The sequence below is a fragment of the Muntiacus reevesi genome, chromosome 16 (assembly GCF_963930625.1).
Source record: "Muntiacus reevesi chromosome 16, mMunRee1.1, whole genome shotgun sequence".
In the NCBI taxonomy this organism is placed as follows: domain Eukaryota; kingdom Metazoa; phylum Chordata; class Mammalia; order Artiodactyla; family Cervidae; genus Muntiacus; species Muntiacus reevesi.
Window position 1 is genome coordinate 294,197 of NC_089264.1, and position 25,978 is coordinate 320,174.

A 25,978-nucleotide genomic window follows, 5' to 3' on the forward strand; every position below is an offset into this window, starting at 1 on the left:
TGTTCCTACTCTGTAAAAAGCAGAGCTCTGTTAGCAGGAGGAGCAGGCAGACCCCACAGCTCACAGTGTCTACCAGAGGAGCTGACAGTAGATCAGGTACACGGCCTCCCTAAGAGAGCATATCTGAAATCTACAGAAGACATTGTTCATTTAGGCCCTTCATGAATTTAATTCGTCAGTCTTTATAGAATGTATACCACTGTGGAGACCCTGTATATGTATAAGGTAAAAACTGGGAGCAGAGTATACTTTATCTTGTAAGTCCAATTTCCTTGTAACAACCTTCACTCAGCACCTAGAATGAGATCCACATTCTAGTTACATTAGGTGCTAGGTTCAAGCAGAGAACAGAGATTCTGCCCTAATGCAACTTACTTTCAAGAATACAGTTGTGCTCTAAACATTGAAGAGAATTGTAAAGAAATTCATGCAATGGTTTCCTCCTTCCATGAGTTAACAATTCAAGGCTGCCTGTTCACTTTCTACTGTTTAAACTCAATATTTAAGTACGTACATGTTCTAGACAGATACTGTTACACAAAATAATCCTAGTCATAAAGACTGCAGGCTTAGATATAGGGGAGATATACTAAAGAAGTAGTATATTATAGTTAAGTGCCATGAAGGAAAAGAATAGGCTCTTATGAGAGAGTTACAGGGCAACATAATTGAAATGAAAGGAGATCCAGAAAGGCTAACTGTTTAAAGTGAGATGGAGACAAATTTAAATTCAGATTAAAGCACATTCCTTCCATTTCTTAATTTCTGTTTTACTACCTTCTCTTCTAGCTGACTACCTGGAACTTCTTGAAAGACTCACCATCTTGCCAGTGAAATTGATCGAGATGTTATCTCAGAGAAGCTGCTTTCTCAAGATTTTTTGGGCAAGACATGTGCTCATAGACTCATGTTTGTCTTGCTTGCTATATTCTCCATTGTTTCTTATCACCTGATTTCCCTTTTTTTCATATATTCCTCTCCCACCTTTCATCCGCCCCACTGTCTTTTTTCTTCCTCTTTTCAAAATATGAATTGCTCCTAAATGCACTTAGTACTCGGAGAAGGCAATGGCACCCCACTCCAGTACTCTTGCCTGGAAAATCCCATGGACAGAGGAGCCTGGTAGGCTGCAGTCCATGGGGTCGCTGAGCCGGACACGACTGAGCAACTTCACTTTCACTTTTCACTTTCACGCACCGGAGAAGGAAATGGCAACCCACTCCAGTATTCTTGCCTGGAAAATCCCTTGGACAGAGAAGCCTGGTAGGCTACAGCCCATGGGGTTGCAAAGAGATGGACACAACTCAGGACCTATGCATACCAGCATACCATATCATGGTGCTGCCAAATATTAAAAGCTGAGAACTCTTAAAGCCACAAGCACACATGTGAGCTGTCTTCCAAAAGACAAAACAACAACAACAAGAAACCCCAAATTATGTTAATTTGTTCAGAGGTATGAATGATGTAGCATACACCATTGTAATTGACTAAGCCAAAGCCTTTGACTGTGTGGATAACAATAAACTGTGGAAAATTCTGAAAGAGATGGGAATACCAGACCACCTGACCTGCCTCTTGAAAAATCTGTATGCAGATCAGGAAGCGACAGTTAGAACTGCACATGGAACAACAGACTGGTTCCAAATAGGGAAAGGACTACGTCAAGGCTGTATTTTGTCACTGTGCTTATTAACTTATATGCAGAGTACATCATGAGAATTGCTGGGGTGGATGAAGCACAAGCTGGAATCAAGATTGCTGGGAGAAATATCAATAACCTCAGATATGCAGATGACACCACCCTTATGGCAGAAAGCAGGGAGGAACTAAAAGGCCTCTTGATATAGAAACGAATGAAAATGAAAACACAACAACCCAAAACTTATGGGACACTGTAAAAGCAGTGCTATGGGGAAGGTTCATAGCATTACAAGCTTACCTCAAGAAACAAGAAAAAAGTCAAATAACTAACCTAACTCTACACCTAAAGCAACTAGAGAAGGAAGAAATGAAGAACCCCAGGGTTAGTAGAAGGAAAGAAATCTTAAAACTTAGGGCAGAAATAAATGCAAAAGAAACAAAAGAGACCATAGAAAAAATCAACAAAGCTAAAAGCTGGTTTTTTGAAAAGGTAAACAAAATTGACAAACCGTTAGCCAGACTCATCAAGAAACAAAGGGAGAAGAATCAAATCAACAAAATTAGAAATGAAAATGGAGAGATAAAAAAAAAAAGAAAGAAAATGGAGAGATCACAACAGACAACACTGAAATACAAAGGATCATAAGAGACTAGTACCAGCAGCTCTATGCCAATAAAATGGACAACTTGGAAGAAATGGACAAATTCTTAGAAAAGTATAACTTTCCAAAACTGAACCAGGAAGAAAGAGAAGATCTTAACAGACCAATCACAAGCACGGAAATCGAAACTGTAATCAGAAATCTTCCAGCAAAGAAAAGCCCAGGACCAGATGGCTTCACAGCTGAATTCTACCAAAAATTTAGAGAAGAGCTAACACCCATCTTACTCAAACTCTTCCAGAAAATTGCAGAAGAAGGTAAACTTCCAAACTCATTCTATGAGGCCACCATTACCCTAATTCCAAAACCAGACAAAGATGCCACAAAAAAAGAAAACTACAGGCCAATATCACTGATGAACATAGATGCAAAATCCTTAACAAAATTCTAGCAAACAGAATCCAACAACATATTAAAAAAAATCATACACCATGACCAAGTGGGTTTTATCCCAGGAATGCAAGGATTCTTTAATATCCACAAATCAATCAATGTAATACACCACATTAACAAATTGAAAGATAAAAACCATATGATTATCTCAATAGATGCAGAGAAAGCCTTTGACAAAATTCAACACTCATTTATGATTAAAACTCTCCAGAAAGCAGGAATAGAAGGAACATACCTCAACATAATAAAAGCTATATATGACAAACCCATAGCAAGCATCACCCTCAATGGTGAAAAATTGAAAGCATTTCCCCTAAAATCAGGAACAAGACAAGGGTGCCCACTCTCACCACTACTATTCAACATAGTGTTGGAAGTTTTGGTCACAGCAATCAGAGCAGAAAAGGAAGTAAAAGGAATCCAGATTGGAAAAGAAGAAGTGAAACTCTCACTGTTTGCAGATGACATGATCCTCTACATAGAAAACCCTAAAGACTCTTCCAGAAAATTACTAGAGCTAATCAATGAATATAGTAAAGTTGCAGGATATACAATTAACAACAGAAATCTCTTGCATTCCTATATACTAACAACGAAAAAATACAAAGAGAAATTAAGGAAACAATACCATTCACCATTGCAACAAAAAGAATAAAATACTTAGGAGTATATCTACCTAAAGAAACAAAAGAGATGGACAGGGAGGCCTGGTGTGCTGCAGTCCATGGGGTCGCAGAGTCAGACATGACTGAGCGACTGAATTGAACTGATACCACTGTAAAACTTTGCAATTTCAGCTGTGGGTTATAGGCCTGTAGCACTGATATTACCTGGGATCTTGCTAGAAATGCAGAGTCTTAGATCATACAAAACCTGCATTTCAACAAGATTCCTGGTTGTTTCATACGTACATTAAAACTGGGGACTTGCAGATGCAGAGGATCCTAGAACATAGAGTTATGAGAATTAATAATCTTACTTCCTAGACACCATTGTATATTTAACCTTCCTGGCATAGCCATTTTTGCTTTCTCAGCACTTTTTCATTTCTTTATATTCTCTAAGTTATCATATGTTGCTCTTCTCATTCCATCTGTAGCACAAAATATTACATATCTCTAAGATCTAGAAAATTGTAGCTGATCAGTCATCCACTGCCTTTTCTGTCTTCATTCAAAATATCTTATTTAATTTTGAAAAGCTGTATTAAACTTAGTTTCTAATTCCTTAGAATAAACAGATACTAACACAAATATAAACTGAGACATATTAATTAACCAATGTTTATCTTTAATAGGAATCATGTACATCTTACTTTCTCAAAATTTCTATCCAGTTATTTAGATAATTTTGTTATGTGACGTGCTTACTTTTCTAGATTCTTTTCTAAGAAGTATTTTGCTATCTGCCTTTTCTTTAAATAAGAGCCATAGCACCTCAGGTAAAATTAACCTTGGTCTGTTAACACAAACATTAGACAGTGTTTGGTCTTTAGATGTTTAAATATATTTATATCTGTAACATTCTGGAGAGGGAGGTCACTGTTGTGTGGAATATCAGCTCTGAAAATACTTGGCTTGAACCTCGAGCAATCCAACCAACCTTGGATCTTCTTTGTCTCCAGATCATCTACAAATGTTAAGGTTTTTTCCTATGTCAATAAAGAATATACACACACATATGAGTTTGATTTTGTTTTTAAATTAAACGTGGAGCTAATATAAAATAAGATTTATAAGGTATGTGTAAGGTATCAAGTATCATAGTACAATGAAATCCATGTAGCCACTGCCCAGTTTAAGTAACATAACATACCTTTAAAATCCTGCCCCTGCTAGATACCATAATCTTCCCTTCCTGCTCCCTAATCACTCTAGAATTTTATGATCATTTCCTTGCTTTTTCTCAGTTATACAACACTTGTAACTCTAAATACTGTTTATTTTGAACTTTTATATTAATAGAATCATATGATATATATTCTGTGACTTTTTTTTTTTAAACCTGACATTATTTTCCTGGTATTCATCTGCAGTAATTTTTGTAGATAAAATTCACTTATTCTCACTACTCTATTGGCAAATACTGAATACACCTTAATTTATCCATCTACTACTAATGGAAAGTTGGATTATTTGCAATTTTTTGCTATTACAACTGTACTGAGGGACTTTCCCAGCAGCCTAGTGGCTAAGAATCCGCCTTCCAATGCAGGGAATGCGGGTTGATCCCTAGCCCAGGAACTGGGATCCCATAGGCCATGGGACCTGAGCCTGAGCGCCACAACTAGAGAGAAGCCCACAGGCTGCAGTGAGGATCCTGACGTAACCAAAAGTAAAATAAATGTCAGAAAAGTGAAGCCGCTGCACTGACAGGGTCTTTGTGTTTATGCATTAAGGACACGAGTCTCTTTATGGCAGTGATTCAGTCCTCACTGAGTACCACTGACTGACTATGTTTTACGATAAATGACATGTAATAATTCTTCTGTATTGATTCTATAAGGACTTGCTTTCATACAAATGACAGCACATGATAAATTTAAGAATAATATTACCACATTTCAACTTTTTGGAAAATGTATTTCAGACTGTTACACAGAATCACATGATCCTCAAAATTCAAGTTTACAACTGATCTTCACAAGACCCTTATCCATATACACAATAGTTATTCAGAAGGAAAAATTCGATACAGTATTTTAGTAGTTACGTGATTTGTAACCAATACTGAATTACTGAAAGCCGAAGAACTCTCAATGAATTACATATAGGATAACCATTCTCAAATACAAGAAGCGAGACAATAAAGGAAAATTTTCTGTTCAGTCGTAGAAAAATGATAAAGGCATTTATGATGAGATAAATGCTTTAAGTTAGTACACAACCTACTGGGTGAATAAAACTGCCACACTGGTTGGTAGTTTTCCTCTTGAATATATGTGGTATGGCATCATCCATTTTGGAGAAGAAAACGGCAACCCACTCCAGTATTCTTGCGTGGAAAATTCCATGGACAGAGGAACCTGGTGGGCTACAGTCCATGGGGTTGCAAAGAGTCAGACACAACTGAGCATGCACACATTACCCAATTATCTGACATTAAGTAATACGTAAAATTTCAAGTCGGAGTTCTCAAAACGGTTGCTTGGTATTTTTGAATAGTGTCTGGTGTACTCAGAGTGTTTCTTTTCATTTATCTTTTCTTCTTTTATAAGGTTTAGTGGGACTGTGCAATGCTGGAGCAATAGTCCAGAATGTCCTGAATAGTGAATTCCATTGTAACACCAGATCCAGGATAACAGCGAGCTATCAAACCTTCAAAATGCTTGTACTGGCGAATGAATTCATCCTGCATGGAGTGCCACACCACCTACAAAATGAAAATGAGAGTCGCTAAACTGCAAGAGGAAACAATACATAACAAGAATGTAGAAATACTGTCAAGACATATTCTAAGCATTTAGGATAGCATAATTCACTTTCACACATTGGAGAAGGCAATGGCAACCCACTCCAGTGTTCTTGCCTTGAGATCCCAGGGACGGGGGAGCCTGGTGGGCCGCCGTCTATGGGGTCGCACAGGGTCGGACAGGACTGAAGTGACTTAGCAGCAGGATAGCATAATAGTTAATCACTGTGGATGGTGACTGCAGCCATGAAATTAAAAGATGCTTGCTCCTTGGAAGAAAAGCTATGACAAACCTAGACAACATATTAAACAGCAAAAACTTCACTTTGCTGACAAAGGTCTGTAGAGTCAAAACTATGGTTTTTCCAGTAGTCATGTAGAGATGTGAGACTTGGACCATAAAGAGGGCTGAGTGCCAAAAAACTGATGCTTTCGAACTGTGCTGGGGAAGATTCTTGAGTCCCTTGGACTGCAAGGAGATCCAACCAGTCAGTCCTAAAGGAAATCAACCCTGAATATTCATTGGAAGGATTGATGCTGAAGTTAAAGCTCCAATATTTTGGACACCTGATGTGAAGAGCCGACTCACTGGAAAAGACCCTGATGCTGGGAAAGATTGAAGGTGGGAAGAGGAGAAGGTGGCAGAGGATGAGATGGTTAGGTAACATCATCGACTCAATGGACATGAATGTGAGCAAACTCTGGGCAGTCCATGGGGTCGCAAAGAGTCGGACACGACTGAGCGACGGAGCTGAACTGGGAGAGAGTGAAGGACAGGGAAGCCTGGCGTGCTGCAGTCCACAGGGTCACAGAGTCACGTCTGAACGACTGAACAACAACAGTTAAGAATGTACATCCTGAAGGAAGATTCGTAACTCCTCGAGTGACCTTGAGTATGTTACACCACTCTTCTGTGCCTCAAGGCCCTCCTTATCTGTAAACTGGGTCGTGATAATAATACCTTCCCCACAGGTTCAAATGAGATTAAATGAGTGAATGTATGTAAAGTGCTCAGAACAGTGTTTGACACAGTAATGTTTATTACATTTCAGCTGTTATTGTATCTGTTCCAATAGCCAACACAGATGTGGCTATGCACTACTATGTATGAAATAAGACTAAGGATTAAATGAAACTTCACAGCAGATGAAAGTTTAATTTATCTAAAATTAAGGATGCAAAACACTTCTTGATGACATGGAGAACACCAAGATGAGTCAGACTAATCATGAGCAGTCAAAGGGATCTATAGTCTAGAAGTGGAAACTAAATTGCTGACAGATATAAGCAGAAATCAATACGACACTGTAAATCAACTGTACTTCAGTCAAGAAAAAGTAAACAAATGAACAGTCCCATCAGAAAATAAACCTTAGACAACTATCAAGGCAGAACCTGACACACACACACTGACACGGCAGCGCTGTCAATAGGCTACACTTACTCGACTTGTTTCACATCAGCACAGTGCAAAGGGCTTTATGCACGTATTATTCTATTTAAGTCTCATGACAACCTGGTGAGGGTGGGTACTATGAACGAACACCACTTCTATCTGCCAGTTCAAAGAGTGCCTTCTTCGAGGATTTTTCCTTGTAAATCCTAAATGTCACAAACCTTAAATTCCTAACAGTCAGCTTAAGACTATTTTACTAAACAGCTTTACTTACACTTTTTGCTTCTCATCTTTTAGCTCACAGTATTTCTTCCACTGGGAATGCCACTTCTATTTTATCTGTTAAGTTAGTATCTGACTTCCAGAGACTAACATAAATGCTTTCCTTCATGAAGCCTTCCATGATGCTAAAATCAAGAGTGATTCTTACTCATCTCTAACTGAGGTTTAAACCTGACTCTATCATACATTAGCTATGGGATCGTGGTCACATTACTCTACCTCTCCAAGCTCTGATTTTCACATGTATAAAATGGCAATGGCAATAATATTAGTGCCCACCTAGAGAGTACAGGTATTATTTCTGCTTTTCAAATAAGGAAACTGAGGCTCAGAGAGGTGAACTAACTTGCTCCAAACCAGGCAGTTTTACCTGGAGGCAGATTATGAACCCATATCCAGGCTCCCATGCTCACAATCACTCCACATTCCATTCCCTTACTACCTTCCAAACTAAAACAAAACACAGAAAGTCATGAAAAACCCGTCCCCAAACAAAAGCAAAACAACTTAATGTCTCAAAATGATACCACAGAAATATAAAATACACAGAGATAGCCATATAAACTTGTATAAATATTCCTTTTTTCCTCACAATTTACTAATCTTGTCTGCATTTTATATGGCGCTTTCCTCCTGCACTAAAATTAGAAAATGTATAGCATTTCTAGAGGAATATTTAGGGGAAAATAGATATATAAAAGGATGTGCAATCTAGGTAGGTTAAGAGAACTAAAGCATACCTGAAGTAAGTTCTCCTCTTCACATAAATGTTTATCAACCTTCTCGTAGAGGTTATCGAGACCTTTTTTCACTTCTTTTCCAGGAGACTCTTTAATAACTTTTCGGAGTTCTTGCTTGTTAAACGCAAGTTGATAGCTCACTTCCTCCTCTCTTATACCCTGTGCCACCCGAGCTTCCACACCTTCAAACAAATGCTTCAAGGAAATGAAAAGAAACAACGGCTAAGAACGGCTCTCACTACCACTTAAATTAAAAAAAAAAAAAAAAAATCTGATTATAAACTAGTATATATCCACTGTGTAAAAATCAGACGGTGTGTGAAAATATAAAGGATAAAATAATAATCAGCTATTATCACACTACTCAGAGATAAGTACTGTCAAAAGACTAGAATTCCCTCTAGTCTTTTGATGTGTGAGTATGAAAATGAGATTAATTTTGTATGCTATATTTTCCATTTAATATTTGATATGTTTTTCCCAAAGTATAAATTTTAATGGGTGCATCATGTTCCGTCCAATGACTATACTATGTTTATTCATTCCTTCAGTATTAAGTATTTAATATTTTTTACTTTTTCTCTTGAAGTTGGCAAAATCTACTCATCAAAAACAAAATCTATTATAAATACAGCTATAAATAACTTTCATACATAGGTATTTACCCACATTTTTGATGACTGTCCAGCATAAATTTCTAGGACTATAATTCCTCAGTTGAGGAGTGTAATTGTTAAGCATTCTGAAGACTCTTCATATACACAAATTGCTTCCCAGAAAAGTTCAGTTACTTTATATTTCTGTCAGCAGTATATGACACTATTTAATCTTATCATACTATCATCAGCATTATCATAACTAAAGAAAAATCTTTGTCATTTTGAAAAGTGAAAAAGGGGGACTTTCCTGGCAGTCCAGTGGTTAAGACTCTGCCCTTCCAATGCAGACGGCATGGATTGGATCCCCGGTGGACGGACGGGGATGGGGAACTAAGATCCCACATGCCAAGTGGTGTAGCCAAAAAAAAAAAGTAAGAAAGGTTTATTTGTCATTTTATTTCAATATTCTTCAGCTAGCAATGAAGTTTATCTGCTTTTCATATGCTCAGTAAGTACATTCAGAACCCATACCCATTTATATATTGGGATCCTAGTGCTTTCCTGACTGATTTTAAAAAGATCTTTTATATTTAGCATCCTGACTCTTGTACTGTTATAAATATTCTTCTCAGGCTGCCTTTTAAGTGTAAGTGGTTTTTTAACATGTATATTGGCAAGTCTTTACTTGAGCACAACATGATTTAATACTGACAAGTCAAATCCCCTCTCTACTATTCTCTAAAATTTTCTTAGCAATTATTTATTTATTCTTCATTAAATTACTACATTTTTAATAATAATTTTCTAGACAAATCTGTTCCAGATATTTAAATTTTTTTTCTACACAGATTTTAATTAATGTATTTATTTTTCTACACAGATTTTTAATTGGTTATTATAACATATAGGAAACAAACTGTTTTTTGATATATATATATACCTTGACTAGGTTAAAAAACCTACTTTACTTTACAAGATGAAATAACTCCCACATGTCACACACAGGTGATTGTAAGCCCGAGGGCCTCCCAGGTGGCGCAGTCACAGACTCCGCCTGCCAGCAGGAGACACAAGAGGCCCGGATCTGACCCCTGGGTGGTAGGATTCCGTGGAGAAGGAAATGGCAGTCCATTGCAGTATGATTCTCTTTCCATATGTCTTTATGTTTCGGTCTTACTGCATTGGCTAGAGCTTCTCTAACAATGTTACATAATAAAGGATTTATCAATGTGTCTGCTCTAAATTTGATTTCAAAGGAAGTTCCTTTATGTTGCAGTTACGCATCATGCAGGCTTTAGGTCTGAGACAGACCCTTTACCCTAAAGGAATATCTGCCTGTTCTTCAGTTTACAAGGCACTGGTTCTGCATTTGAATTGCTGACAACAGACAGACAATTTTTATTTGACTCTAACTTCAAAACAAAGATGACGAATCACACTGTGGACCTAATTTGTTAGAAGGGTCCATTTAAGCTTCTACTATGTTGCAAAGTTCTCTAAAACTACCATTTCTCATGTTTAAAGATCAGATTTGCTCTGGGGAATGACAAGTCAAGAAAGGAAGGATAAAGAAAAGGCAATGAATAAAACAATTTTTTATTTTCTTTTTATCTTGATAGAATTTTCAAAATCTTCATCTGAGCTAGGGATAAAGGTTAGCCATTTACGAGGTAAGAAATGGAAGACTGGTATAATGGAAAAGGCTAAATCTATGGTTAATCCCCCTGCTTTGCTACCTGTCAATTACTATAACTTTTTATTTACTTCCAATTTCTTCATTTGTAAAACAAGGATAATGCTATCTTACCCCACATCATCGTTTACAAGAATTAAAAGAAATAATGTATATAAAACATCTAGCAGTGTCTGAGCAGCTTCAATATCTCAGTCCATCCTTCCTTATCCTCCTGCACCCACCAATGAATGAGCAAATTTAAATGTCTGTTGTGTTACTCACATCTAAACACAGGTTCAAAACCAAGAAAAAAATACTGAATGAAAATATGCTGACATTTAGCTTTTCAAGAGGTTGTCCTAAAGAGTATATGACATAAGACTGAAGGTGATCTGTGTTTTTTTGTTTGGCTTCTTTTTTTTTCAGCTTCTAGACATGAGATTTTCAAACGAGAAAGTGTTGCAAAAATATGGTGGAAGTTTTCCATCATGAGGACATCCCTGGGGGTCTTCTGGCTTTCGTTCGCTACTTTCTCCACTAAAACAAAAATGGAAAAAATGTAACGATGACCTGGTATGACTATGACCACATTTAGCTATGGAAAAATTACATGATTTTTTTCATTTATAACTTTAAGAAGTAAGCACATTTCTGGACTTAATCAAATAAAACATACTGTATTGAAGGATCGACCTAAACCTAAATAAAAAATCATTCTAAAACAGTTATATATATATATATATATATATATATATATATATATATATATATATATGGCTAAATTTGGATTCCTATTTCACATCTTTAGCCAACCAAATTCTAAATTGTTCAAGTGCTTAAAATGTCAAAGGCAAATAAATGAATGCAATTGTAAGTACTAAGAAAAATAAACCTAATTAAAGAAATAATTCTGTGGTAGTACGAACTTTCTAAGAATGGCCCAAAACTGAGAAGTCATAAAGAGAAAGATGAATAAACTTAACATATAATTTGGAAGCTCTTACACAGTAAAACATACCATAAGCAAAACTGAATTATATCCTTCTAGGTTAACAAAGGATAACAAGACTGATAATACCGAGAAATACTGGGTCTTGAGGCAGATGTGACAGAAACTTTCACCAAACACTCAAAGGACCAAACTGGTATAATCTTTCTATGTGGTTATTTGGCAGAAACTCAACAGACACAAAACTTCTGACCCAGGAATTATTTCTAATAACTGATCCTAGGGAAATCATTGGACAATATACAGAAATATACAGAAAACTGGAAACAAACCAAATGCCTGTTAACAGAAGATCTGCTAAGTAAACAATGACAGATGGAACTCTATGTAATCATCAGAAGTGACTACGGTTATCTGTATCAGGAGACAAGGACAGACACTAGAATCACAGAGTCTAGCAGGTTCCAAACAGGGTGTAAGGTGTGAGAAACATTTCAAATTACAGAACACACAATATGTGCATGTCTGTCAGGGAGAGAGATATACTGAAAAGTTCACACAGGTAAAAATTAAATGTTAACCTTTGTATGATGAGATTACAAATTACCTTTAGTTTCTTCTTGATTTTTAAAGTCAGTGTGCTGATTTTGGGGGGTATGTAATGAGCATATACTACTTTACAATCAGACAAAGCAAAGCTACTTTGAATTTTAAAAGAAATATCAACCATATAAACATTCAATCATGTAATTTATCATCTTTCCCCTAAACCTGTTTCCACCAAAAATGTATTATCTCTAACTGTTGAGATAATTCTACTTTGGTCATTTTTTTTAGTTTTAAAAATTCCTGAATTGATGCAGTCAGATCATTTATTTCAAATTAAACACATCCACACTGTTTCTGTAACTTAACTGTGTGATCTGACATAGCTAGATGATGAATTACACTATTTTAGCATTAATTTGGGCTTCCCTGGTAGCTCAGCTGGTAAAGAATCGGCCTGCAATGCAGGAGACCCAGATTCAGTAACTGGCTCGGGAAGATCCCCTGGAGAAGGGATAGGCTACCCACTGCAGTATTCTTGACCTTCCCCGGTGGCTCAGATGGTAAAGAAACCACCTGCAATGTGGGAGGCCTGGGTTTGATCCCGGGGTTGGGAAGATCCCCTGGCTGATTGCACGGCAACCCGTGCCAGTATTCTTGCCTGGAGAATCCCATGGACAGAGGAGCCTGGTGGGCTACAGTCCATGGTGTTGCAAAGAGTCGGACATGACTGACTGACTAAGCACACACACATACAGACATCACTGTTGATCAGCTCAAGAAGACTCCTGCTAAAATGCGAATGTAATCCACAAGGTCATTTTTGTGTTTAAAAAATGAATTTCAACTTTGCATACTGATAGCCCATATGAACCCTAAAATATAAGTAGTTCCTGGTAAATACAAAAGGGTTTTACACACTGTTTTTCAAATTTAAGAAATCTTTATTATTATTATTATTTTTAATATATATATATATTTTTATTTACTTGTGCCAGGACTTCATCGCTGCATGTGGGATCTGGTTCCCTGACCAGGGATTGAACCCAGGTTCTCCACATTGGGAGTGTGGAGTCTTAGCCACTGGACCACCAGAGAAGTCCCAAATTTAAGAAATCTTTAATTTCAGAAAACTTAAAAAAGACTAGAGACTATGGAAAATAATGAACACATCTGTCTCCCAACTTCTAACTTAATCAGAAATAATGAAAACAACTGACCAAAAACACCAGAAATAAGGAAAACCACCACCAAAAACTTCTTCATAATGTAACAAAAGTTTACCATTAACAAATACTCCTCTGATAAGTTTAGTATATGCTTTATCTAGATCTCCACGACACTCAGCATTTTTAAAGATTGATTCTGCGAGTCCAGCAAATTCTTCAAATTCAGCAACAAACGGGAGAATTCCTACTTTACTCTTCTTTGAGATCTTTACTTCTTCCATTTGCCTTATTTGGTTACTCTAAAGTTAGGCAGAAAGCAAGGGAGAAAAATAGCTAAGCAACTTAGAAACAACGTACAATTAAAAGTAAATATATATACCACAAAGGCATGATGTAATTTAATACCTAGAACATTTCGGACATTTACTAATCAAAGATTAACACAATATGGATAACTATGAAAAACTATTTCTAGAGATTAAAAAGTACATAGATATCATTGAAGGAACTAAAATCAAGGGGAAAAATCCAAATTATTCAAAACAAAATGCACTCAAAGCTTGTGAACCTCAGGTCTTTGTTTCAAGTAAAAACAACCAATGAACACTTCTATCATTTATAAAAGGTAAGTATATAATGATTGCCCACTTTGGGGCAGAGCAGATACCAGAGCACACACAGGATCTCTCAAGATTATTTCTGGTTGGTGTCTATATAGTCAAGTTGAGAACCACAACCATTTCCAAATCCCATCAGCCTAAAATTTGTTTGGATAGAGAAGTTCTATGTTTTGGGGGTATGAGCACAGAGGAGAACAGGTACTTCTACTGTGGATTTGCATTATATAGTTTTCCATGTACCTATTAGTCATTCACTCTAAATCAGTATAGCAAAGTACTTGTGTAAGATGGATACAAAGTAACAAATAGACATATAGACAGAACATAGACACTTTGGTTCAAAATAATCAATTATGATTCTGTGTACTTCCAGGGGATCTAGTTCTATTCCCAGTAAGAAGTACACTGCCCAAGTGTTGAGTCATTTTCAACTCCTACCTAAAATTTCATTGTGCTGAGATTCTGGGGGTATAACCTGAAAACCATATGACATGTAGAGATTAGAAAAGTAACCGTTCTTTTGTTCAATATGGTATTGGAAGTCCTAGACATAGCAATCAGACAGGAAAAATAAATAAAAGGAATCCAAATTGGACAAATCATTCTAAAACCTGTATGGAAACACAAAAGATCGTAATGCCAAGGCAAGCTCAAGAAAGAAGAACAAAATCAGAGGTATTATGCTCCCTGATTTCAAACTATACTACAAAGTTACAGTCATCAAACAATATGGTACTGGTACAAAAACAGACATGTACATTAACAGAACAGAGCGCCCAGGAATAAACCCATCCTTATACGGTTAATTAATCTATGACAAAGAAGGCAAGAATATACAATGAGGCAGAGACACCCAGATCATACCATTTTCAAAGGTTAAAGGGTACAAAACCACATCACTGTAGTGTGAGGAATCCTGAAAAGCAAAGTAAATGCAGGTAAGAAATGTACTGGAGTGCAGTGTCCAGCTTGGTAGTACTTGATATGTTTCTAATTTTATCCCTAGTTCTTGGCAGGCTAATCTTTTTAGCCCTGTTCCTTGAAGAACACTTTGGGCTTGGCCACCAGATGAAAGTACTAAACTCAGATACCATCTATTCCACTTTCTGCAGTTGTCTGACATTCATTCTTTGGCTCAATACACAGAGAACCATTCACTACTCTTTCAAGGTATGCTTTAGGTCCAGATCTTGTCCCAAGTACCAAAAACATGTAACACTTACTGAGCACACACAACTGACGACACTGTGAAAAGACTTGATTTAAATTAAGAAACAGATTGATGATAACCAACAGAAGGAACCATCCTCTTCCCTTTAGTGACAAGGTCCATCTTTTAGAAATACATGCAATTTAGGGAAAAAACACGACTTTATACCTTTGTCTAGGTTAATTTAACTAAATTTCTTCACTTCCCAGTTTTGAGAGGAACACGAACATTCTTCAGCAAACTATTACTAATTACCACTATTGTTCCCTGGTGACTCAGATGGTAAAGCATCTGCCTACAATGTGGGAAACCTGGGTTCGATCCCTGGGTCGGGATGATCCCCTGGAGAAGGAAATGGCAACCCAGTCCAGTACTCTGGCCTGGAAAATCCCATGGACGGAGGAGCATGGTAGGCTACAGTCCATGGGGTCGCAGAGAGTCGGTCACGACTAAGCGACTTTACTTTCACTTTCATTACTGTCATCATCATCATCATCATCATCACCATTACAAGCAATTAGTTACAAGCTCTTATTCTGTACCAGGCAATGTGCTAAGCACTTCATTTGAACCCATGTCTACATCTCCCTGACACTATTATATCTTACACTTCTAACAATTACATTCAACTGGATTGAGAGGTATTATATTAAAGTTTTATATACTAGCTTTATTCACTGATAAGAGCAAGAAAATCTTCATATTCTAAAAATGTACAGTGTTCTCATGGTTAATGTTCTAGCTATTCTTATTCTATGTCACATAGGACTCATTATCTTAGACTTTGGTAATTCTTTATTTTCTTTTTGGCAATCAGCTTACAATCAGACCTTACAGGTTTATCATCACTTCTGAAGAAAGCTGGGCAGGGAAGAGGATAAGTGGCCAAATTTCATAATATTTCAAATGCCAGTGCAATCATTTGGTGGGGAAGGAGGGTTAACAAGTCTGTTGAGGTGACATTTACGTTTCTACGGATGGCTTTTAAACTTTCAGAAATCAGTAAGCATTATTTTTAAAAAGTATAAAAGATGAAGTGGATTTTAATCACCCTTAATATTTTTATTATTCTCTCATTATTCTATGGGCTTCCCTGGTGGCTCAGCCGGTAAAGAATCTGCCTGCAAAGCGAGAGACCTCGGTTCGATCCCTGGGTTGGGAAGATCCCCTGGAGGGAATGGCTACCCACTCCAGTATTCTTGTCTGGATAATTCCATGGACAGAGGAGTCTGGCAAACTACAGACCATGGGGTCACAAAGACTCAAACATGACTGAGTGACTTTCACTCACTCATTATTCTATGGCTATTCAAGCACTGGATTTAACTTAGAGGTTACATAGTAGAATAATTCAGATGATAAATACCTATTTTTACATATTAATACTAAATATATTCATAAAATGAAACTCTTTTTAGAACCTGGCCCAATCCTCTTCATATCTATAAGCTTACCAAAACCTAACAGAAAAAATAAAGTTAATGATTTTTTTCCCTATTAGGAGAAAAATGATAACTACCAAAAGTTGTCATAAGAACAATTTATTCTTAAAGCAATATGATTAAAGCTATTGAACTGAAAAAAATACTTTAATCAATTAAAATAACCCAAATATTAATTACCCTATTGTGATATATTAAAAGAAGAAAAACAATAAATTCAAGTTTCAGTTGCTTCATTAAATCTATGGTCACTAATTGGTCACCTGGGATTTCAGTTACTTAGTGGATCTCGGGTGTAATCGCTGCTGCCTCTGTGTCAGTCACTCCAGGACTGGCCATGGTTCACAGTGTAGACGGGACACAACTTGGCACTAGCCTGCTCCTGGACACTGCAGCCAATACCCTGCTGCAAGGCGTGGGGACAGGAACAGTAGGTCCCCTGGTGGGAAGCCAGAAGTCTTTGAAACACACACACACACACACACACACACACACACACACACACACACACACACAGATACTCTGCAATGGTTAAGAGTTCTAAGTTACTGAAAAAAAAAATACCCAACTTACAATACATTTGTCAAAGTTCCTTTTGACAGTCACCAAAACATTTCCCAGTGTAGTGCTCAGAAAAGAAGCGGGGTCCACTTTCTGTGCAGTCCACACATGGCGACTCATTTTGACTAGCATGTCAAGGGAGTTAAAGCTATCGATTTTGTCTCCTAATGCAATCAAGTTGTTCAGTTCTGGCTCAATGCAGCGAAATATTTTAATCATCATCTGGCGGATCATATCTTTCCTGTTCAGAAATACAAAACAGAATAGTTAGTACAAGCTTCAGGTGCATTTACCTTTAACTTTAATCCACTCGGTATACACAAATGACTAAAATTTGATATATCAACTAACACTGTCCAAATAGTTAATTATTCTAGAGTGGTTTCCAACATAAACATATTTTTTTGAGGTTGCATTTTTATCACTCAAAATAACGTCCTTTGTAGAACTGGGTCCTGAAATGTGCTTTGTGATTTCTGAGAAATACACTACAATTCAAATGCAACTTCCTACCAGCAAACATCAAAATTGACTGCATTTGTGTGATTACAAGAGCAAAGAAAAGCCAAAGAGCCATAAAGGGGACCAAGTTTACTTCATTGAGAAGCTCTGTAACACACTGGGCACACAGATCGGTGCTCTGAGTGTTGTCAGCTATGGACAGTAATCTGGACTCCTCACTGGGCAGCATTCCTTCCTGCTCAATTGAAAGTTTACTTTTTTTTCACAATAAACAACAGATAGTAACAAACACATACTCAGATGAAACAGGCAGCGGTGGGCCAGCATTATGTTGCCGTGACAAAGTTCCTCCATCTGTGTCCTCTGCTTCAGGCTGCAAAAATTATTCAGATACTTCACATAATAAAAGGCTAACAAATTGAAGAGTTTAGTTTATATAGCAATAGCCTGCTCAGTCTCCAAATTCTTAGGAGAGAATGTATGATGAGAAATAATGATTTTTAAAGGTAGTATTATCAATGAAATTATATAATTTAACATGTTGCTTCAGAATGTTCAGGAGAAGCTTTGTTTTCAGATTTTATCTGAGAATGAGAAGCTGTGTTTGCTTCTGAGCACATTTAGGGGGGGTGGGGCGGGAGAGAAAGGTAGAGGAGACTCAGAGGGAGTGCAGGAACGAGGGGACAATTTAATAAAAAGCTGAAAATATCTAGGGACATGTTCAAGGGAGAATTTTGAAAATTAAAATCATTCTAATAAAATTAATCATCCTAATAAAACTTGAGCATAAAAAATGCTGTCAGAAGTTCTTACAGAAACTAACAAATTTACTAGCAATTACCATCTACAAGAACAAACCCCCTAACCATCTGAAAGACTTAATTTTGAGCACTGTTTTTATATGTTAGTTCTTTTAAAGATCATCTTAATTTTAAAAAAATCACTCGATTTGCATTGTGTTTTTAAGTTCTTTAAAATACTCTAGCAAATGGCTCATTTTATTTTCTTACATTTATGCCACCAGAGAGCCATGTTCAATAGGCATTATTATACCCATTACATAGATGAGGAAAAGTAGGGATTAAATAATTAGTTTATGGTCTTGAAAGGTTGTTGCTGAACGATAAGACGCGGGATTCTTGGCCTCCGGAGGAGACGAATTCAATTCGGGGCCAGAGACGAGGCTGGATCGCTCAGAGCTTTTGTGTAATAAAGTTTTATTAAAGTATAAAGGAGATAGAGAAAGCTTCTGACATAGGCATCAGAAGGGGGCAAAAGAGTACCCCCCTCCTAGTCTTTAGCTGTATGGTATATAGTCACTCACAGTCCGTTAATGAAAAGAAAGGAATGTCATAAAATCTAGAATGGCACCAGATAATTCATCCCAGGCCATAAAACTATTGACTTGCACCTTGTACCAACAAATAGTTTCGTTTACATAGATTAGGGGAACAATACCTGAACAAGTAAGTTAGGCCCTTTGGCGGAACCAACTTGAAGATGGAGTCTGGGGTTCATTAACATAGCTTAAGACAACATTTCCATACGAAAAAGAAATGTATTGGTTAACTCAAGGTTTGGGAGTAGTTAGCTTTAGGTGAGACCAGGTGTCATGGCCACACAGAATGTTAGGAGAAACCTCCTTTTAATTTTGTATAGAGAAGGAAAAACAGATCGCTGGTTTGTTCTTTTCTGCCGGTTAAGAGAGATAAAAATGTCTGGCACTTACAGTCTCATACCTCCATTTGGAGACCCCTGGCCTTCCTGCCTGTTACTCTCTCATTCCCCCCTTTTCTTTTAGGAGAATTATGTTGCCTAGGGAAAAGGGGCGTCGTTTTCATTCCATAACTGCTTCTGAGCTGACAAGGGGCGTTGTCCCTAAATTGGTGAGGCAACATATTCTCCTAATCCTCATAGTGAGGATGTCTGATCCAGGGGCCCCAAATAGTAATCGGAAGAAGCTGCAGTGATAGCAGGAGTTTGAGCAACCATTTGTAACTTAAAAGCTTTCATGCGACTAGAAACAAATCCAGTTACACAGTTACAGATGCAGGGAGCAAAGAGCAAAAACAAAACAATCAGAATTATTGTAATTAAGATAGTTTTCCACCATGGGGAACTAGTTAATGTCTCCCAAAGTGAGGCGATTGAGGCTTCAGGAGTATCCATGGCCCCAATCATCTTGTTCATGTGTTTAGTAAAATGAGTAACATTAGTGCTCATATCAGGTATATATGTACAGCATTGAGTATGAATGATGGCACAAGTTCCTCCTTGTGCAGCAAAATAGTGATTAAACTGAGACAGTGTATAATCAAAATTAAAAGTCACATTATGTCCATAGTTAAGGTACAGAGTATTACACCAGTTCATTCTAGGGTTGTTAGATGTCATCAGACGAAGAAGAGGCATCACATGTGATTGTTGTCGAAGGTATTCGCAGACTTGGAGAAAGTCTTTTCCTTGAAGTGGAGATGTCCACCATGGGAAGCCTTCCACTGATGAAGAGGGGAGTGCTCCGCAGACCCAACAGTTAGACCGATTGTGGAATGCAGCATAGGAGTGAGCCCAGGACAGGAAGGCACTGTCTTGAGGATCAAAGGGCAGACTCAGGATTTCTGGAGTCAGCAGAAGTAGGCTCACATAGATTATCAGGCCCATCTGAAACATACAAAGTCAGAGCATAGAAAGTAAAAACAAAAAATGACATCACTTAGTTCTGGTCAGGGTGCCACCTCTTGACTCGAGTGTGATGTACCCAAGAATCAATTCCTGGCACTTTGACAGCTGTGGGAGAAGAAAGAATAACCTGGTAAGGGCCTTCCCAGAGGGGCTCGAGGGATGAGCCCCCAGATCCCAATGTTTTTGTGAGGACCTCGGTTCCTGGCTCAAATAGAGGCTTGCTGGATTCAGAGGCTGGGTCAGGAGTCGTCTCCCGGAGTTCTGTTAATGCCTGTTGAAAAGCTGAGAGCTGAGTTACATAATTAGTTAGCTCTAAGGCTTCAGGATCTATAACAATGTCTGTGCGTAAGAAAGGCCTTCCATAAATACATTCAAAGGGGGACAGTCCCTCCTTTTTGGGGGCAGTTCCAGCCCTCATTAAAGCTATGGGTTTCTTGAGTTAATTTGCGCAGATGTCTTTTGATAATGTCATTAGCTTTTTCAACCTTTCCTGAGGATTGGGGTCTCCAGGAACAGTGTGAGTGATACTCTATTCCTAGAGCTTTAGACACCCCCTGAGTTACAGCAGCTTTAAAGGCGGAGCCATTGTCACTCTGAAGGCTCCGTGGCAGCCCAAACCTGGGGATGATTTCATGGATTAAAATCTTTATAACTTCCTTAGCTTGTTCACTACGACAGGGGAACGCCTCAATCCATCCAGTAAAAGTATCCACCCAAACTTGTAAGCAAGAATATCCATTAGGTTTTGGCATATGAGTAAAATCAATTTCCCAGTCCTCTCCAGGATACTTTCCCTTTCGTTGTAATCCAGATTTTGCTAGCCTTTCCGTCTTTGGGTTATTTTTCTGACAAACCTCACACCGTTTGATAATGTTTTTTAAAGTTTTCATTATATTTTTACCTTCAAACAAACGAGAAGTCATCTGGCAAGTACTTTCTACACCCAAATGAAAACTCTGATGTAAACCCTTAAGAATTTTCCACTGAGCATTTTCAGGAATTATTAATCGTCCATCCTCGGACTGTAACCATCCTTTATCAGTAATCTTTGCTCCTCTTTTCTCATATCTTTTTAATTCTTCCTCAGTATATTGTGGTTTTTCTTGTTCTACAGGACCTGTCCATATCAAAGGCGTCTGTAGGGAGGGGGTTTCATAAAGTGCCGCTTTTTTGGCTTGAGAGTCTGCTAACAGGTTACCGGTGGCTACTTTACTCCCATCCCTGCTGTGCCCTTTGCAATGCATAACCGCTACTTCTTTAGGACAATAGATAGCAGTTAAAAGTCTCTGGATCTCTCTGAAATGCTTAATAGGTTCCCCTGTTGCTGTTTGAAACTGTCTTTCTTTCCATACTGCAGCATGAGCATGCAAAGTCAAATAAGCATACTTAGAATCAGTGTAGACATTTACTCGCTGCCCTTTGCTTAACTCTAGAGCTCGGGTCAGAGCCACAAGCTCCGCTAACTGGGCGCTGGTTTCCTGGGGGAGAGATTTCGCTTCTAAAACCTGTTCAGCCGTCACCACAGCATAACCTGCTTTACGCTTTCCATCCCGAACAAGAACTGCCATCTGTAAATATTTCCATGTCAGGATTGTCTAATGGGGTATCCATTAGATCTTCCCGAGCTGCATAGTTTAAAGTTAGAAATTGGGAACAATCGTGATCAGGTGTTTCATCTTCCTTCTCAGGAAGGAAAGTAGCAGGATTTAAATTTCTACAAACTTAAAGCTTAGTTACTGGTCCTTCTAACAACAGTGACTGATATTTAAGAAGCCTACTGTCTGTCATCCAAATGTTAACCTTAGAATTTAAGATTCCACTCACATCATGAGAAGTCAGTACAGTAAGGTTTCGTCCAGTAATTATTTTTAAAGCTTCAGGTGCTAATAAAGCAGCTGCCCCAATTACTCTTAGGCAGTGGGGCCACCCACGTGCAATTACATCTAATTCTTTGCTTAGATAAGCAATAGGTAGCTGGTGAGGCCCCCGGGGTTGTGTCAAAACTCCCAAGGCCATACCTTTCCTTTCAGTGACAAACAAGTTAAATTCTGACCCTGTGGGCAAACTCAAAGCTGGAGCTTGCAGGAGAGCAGTCTGAAGAACCTTAAAAGCCTTTTGAGTATCTGGAGACCAAACCAGTTTGTCAGTTTGGGCCTGCTGAGTTTCAGCTATAAGTTTATATAAAGGCCGGGCAAGTTCTCCATAACCCGGAATCCAAATACGACAGTAGCCTGTGATTCCCAAAAATCCTCTCAATTGCCTTAAAGTCATAGGTAGGGGATGGTTTAGTATAGGTTTAATTCTCTCGGGGCCTATGGCCCTAGTCCCTTCTGATATGATTAGGCCCAGATATCTAACAGATTGTTGACAAAGCTGAGCCTTTTCTCTTGATGCCTTGTAACCGCAGCCTGCCAGAAAGTTTAAGAAATCTTCTGAGGCTCGTGAACAAGCTTCCTCTGTCTCAGCACAGAGCAAAATATCATCTACATATTGTAACACTACTGCTTTAGAGCTATTAAAGTTTTGTAGATCCCGTGACAAACTTTGTCCAAATAAGTGGGGACTGTCACGAAATCCCTGGGGCAAAACTGTCCAGGTTAACTGAGAAGCTGGCTGAGTAGGGTCTTCAAAGGCAAATAGAAATTGACTTTCCTCTGCCAAAGGCACTGAAGAGAAGGCATCTTTTAAATCAATTACTGAAAAATATTTGGCTCGTTCAGGAATTTCAGACAGTAGCGTATAAGGATTAGGCACCACGGGGTGTAAAGGAACCACAGCCTCATTTATTATTCGTAAATCTTGAACTAATCTCCACTTATCATTTGATTTTTTTACACCCAAAATAGGAGTGTTGCATGGACTGTTACAGGGAACTAATAGTCCCTGCTCCTTTAAATTTTCAATGATGGGTTTTAACCCTTCCTTAACTTCAGGTTTCAGTGGATACTGCTTCTTATGTGGGAATAAGTGTGGGTCTTTGGAGCTTGACAACTACAGGAATAGCATTTTGTGCTCGACCCACAGATTTTCCATCAGCCCATACTCTAGGATTCACATTTTCTTCAACTAAAGGGAGAGAAAGGGAGGGCTCCATATTCATGAAAACAGAGGCATGGACCTTGCTCAGTATATCTCTCCCCAAAAGGGGTGAGGGTGATTCTGGCACGATAAGAAACTCGTGTGAAAATAGCACAGAATCCCAGTTGCACGATAGAGAATAACTGAAGTAATACCTTTTGGCTCGTCCAGACAGTCCCATTACGGAAGCGGATCGGGAAGAAAGTGGGCCAGGGGCTTCAGTAAGCACGGAGTAAGTTGCCCCAGTATCTAAAAGGAAATTGACGGATTGGCCTCCCACCGTTATCAATACCCGGGGTTCCTCAGGTGTAATTAGGACGGGAGCTTGTGTGGGGACCCCCGGGCACCTTCAGTCCTGATTGTCTTGAGAGTCAGACCCCTGAGACCTACACCTCTGGGGGCAGTCTCTCCTCCAGTGTGGTCCCTTGCAGACCGGACATGGAGCCGGGGGCGGCTCAGACGCCTGAGGGCAATCCCGCTTGAGATGCCCCTCCTTTCCACAGCCATAGCAAGCCCATCCCTTTTCACCTGGGTCCCTCTGGGCATTTTTCTCAGGCTGTTTAAGAACGGTTTTCATAGCCATTGCGAGGGCTTCCGCCTTTTCCTTCGTCTTTCTCTGCCTTTCTTTCTTTTCCTCATATTCCCTACCATAATAGACTGTCTGAGCCAGTTGTAACAGATTATCTACAGACTGATTTGGTCCATACGCCCGTTTTGATAACTTACGGCGAATATCTGGAGCCGACTGAGTGAGAAATCTATCCTTTAAGATCACTTTCCCCTCTTCACTTTCGGGATCAATCTCAGTGAATCTGCGAAGGGCTTCTCTCAGTCTGTCTAGGAATTTACCAGGAGCTTCCTTCTCTTCTTGTTCTATGTCTGCCAGTTTGCCATAGTTTAAAGGCTTAGAACGCGCCTGCCTGAGTCCTTCAAGAATACATCTGACAAAATGACTCTGATCCCATCTTCCTTTAGCAGTGTTAGAGTCCCAGTCTGGTTCTGTAGCTGGGACCGCCTGACTCCCAGTGGGGAGGGCAGTCATCTCGTCCTCCCTCTTTCCCACTGATTCATTACCAAGCCATTCATCTCCATAAGCAACCGCTTTACCCAAAACTCGAGGCTTTGAGTCGGCAGTCAACGTTTGTCCCAAGATATACATCACATCCTTCCAAGTAAGGTCATAATGCAGAGTAACACCTTTAAAAGCTCTAATACACTCTAATATACACTACTTCTACCCAATTCCCTTGCTTTTTACAGAACTGTTTTAATTGTAAAACAGTATTATACTTAAGAGACCCTCCAACTGGCCACCGTTCGCCATCCTCCAGTGGGTACCGCGGCCATGCAGTATCACATAGGAAGACCAGGTGTGTCTTCTTTAAGCCCTGGGGATCAAATCTATCCCAGTTTTGCAGGATACAGTTCAAAGGAGTGAGGCTGGAATTGTTAGCTCCCATCTGTAAGAGAGAAAAAAAGCGACCAGCGCCATTTTTCTACCGGAGGCGTCCCTCCCTGCTCTAGATGGGGGTGTAGACAGACATTACACCAAAAGCTTTTCCTTCCTGGTCGGACTTAGTCTGTCCCTTACCGACGCAGGCGTCACACTCGTCCCTCCCGGTTCTACCACCGAGACGGGGTGGGGATGCACCCAGGGTAGACCTGATGGCATCCCTGACTGACGTCCAGCTCTTCACCTCACTTGCCTCTGATGCCACCCAGGGTGCAATCAGAGTAACCTTCCGGAATGCCTCCCAAGCCAAGACCTCTGGGGGACACATTCGTCACCTGAGTGCCTGTGCACGACCCGGAGTATATTCCTGACCACAATAAGACTGATACAAACATGAAACTGAGATGTTCCTTCCAAGAGTCACCACACCGGTATAAGAGCCTCCTCTGCTCCAGTAAGAGCCAGTGTTACCAAAAGAAAAAAACCATTGCAGTTCCAATCCAAGTAACCTTTAACATCAGAGATGCTCTGGGAGTTAGAGCTCCATCTAGCTTCCAAACTTTCCATGCCTAGCGAGGCTAGGCGCTTCCTAACTACCAATCCAAGTTTGAGACCTAGACCACAGTAGAGTAGCAACATAGGTTACAAGTCTCTTGAAAGCCTAAGATCCGAGAGATAAGGTTAGCACTTTTAATTCCCAAGGAGTTATGAAATGGTCAGAGACCGAAAAGTTTGACCGAGAAAAAAGAGTTCGGTCCACATGCTTTGCCCGTTTCTGGTCGGCTCCCAAAGGGGACACTGGTTGCCTCTTGGCATTGGCAGGTCGGTATAAACCCCCGACAAGTTTCTGCCATAAGCCTTATGAGGTCGCCGAGGAAGCGCAGAGCAGGGCCTTTCATTCATTCACACAAGCACACCTTAGAGTTAGTAAAGAACAGCGGAAAACGTGTTCGCTAGGAGAACAAAGAAGTAGAGCTCCAAGCATCCTTACCTTGTCCTGAAGG

The 25,978-nt window shown here is 39.1% G+C and overlaps 1 protein-coding gene and 1 non-coding gene across 2 annotated transcripts in view; both read right to left on the reverse strand.

The window, feature by feature from the left end:
• Positions 1-3,964: 3,964 nt before the first annotated feature.
• The window catches only part of LOC136148109 (exocyst complex component 1-like), a 49,187-nt gene continuing 27,173 nt past the window's right edge, over positions 3,965-25,978 (reverse strand). Inside the window, 7 exon segments of the mRNA XM_065907576.1 lie at positions 3,965-6,071; positions 8,529-8,723; positions 11,139-11,222; positions 11,224-11,339; positions 13,582-13,765; positions 17,312-17,540; positions 18,058-18,134. Coding sequence (XP_065763648.1) covers positions 5,919-6,071; positions 8,529-8,723; positions 11,139-11,222; positions 11,224-11,339; positions 13,582-13,765; positions 17,312-17,540; positions 18,058-18,134 — 1,038 coding nt within the window. The 3' untranslated portion in view covers positions 3,965-5,918.
• On the reverse strand, positions 13,323-13,395 carry TRNAG-CCC (transfer RNA glycine (anticodon CCC)). Its single transcript has one exon. It is a non-coding gene; the product is annotated as a tRNA-Gly (tRNA).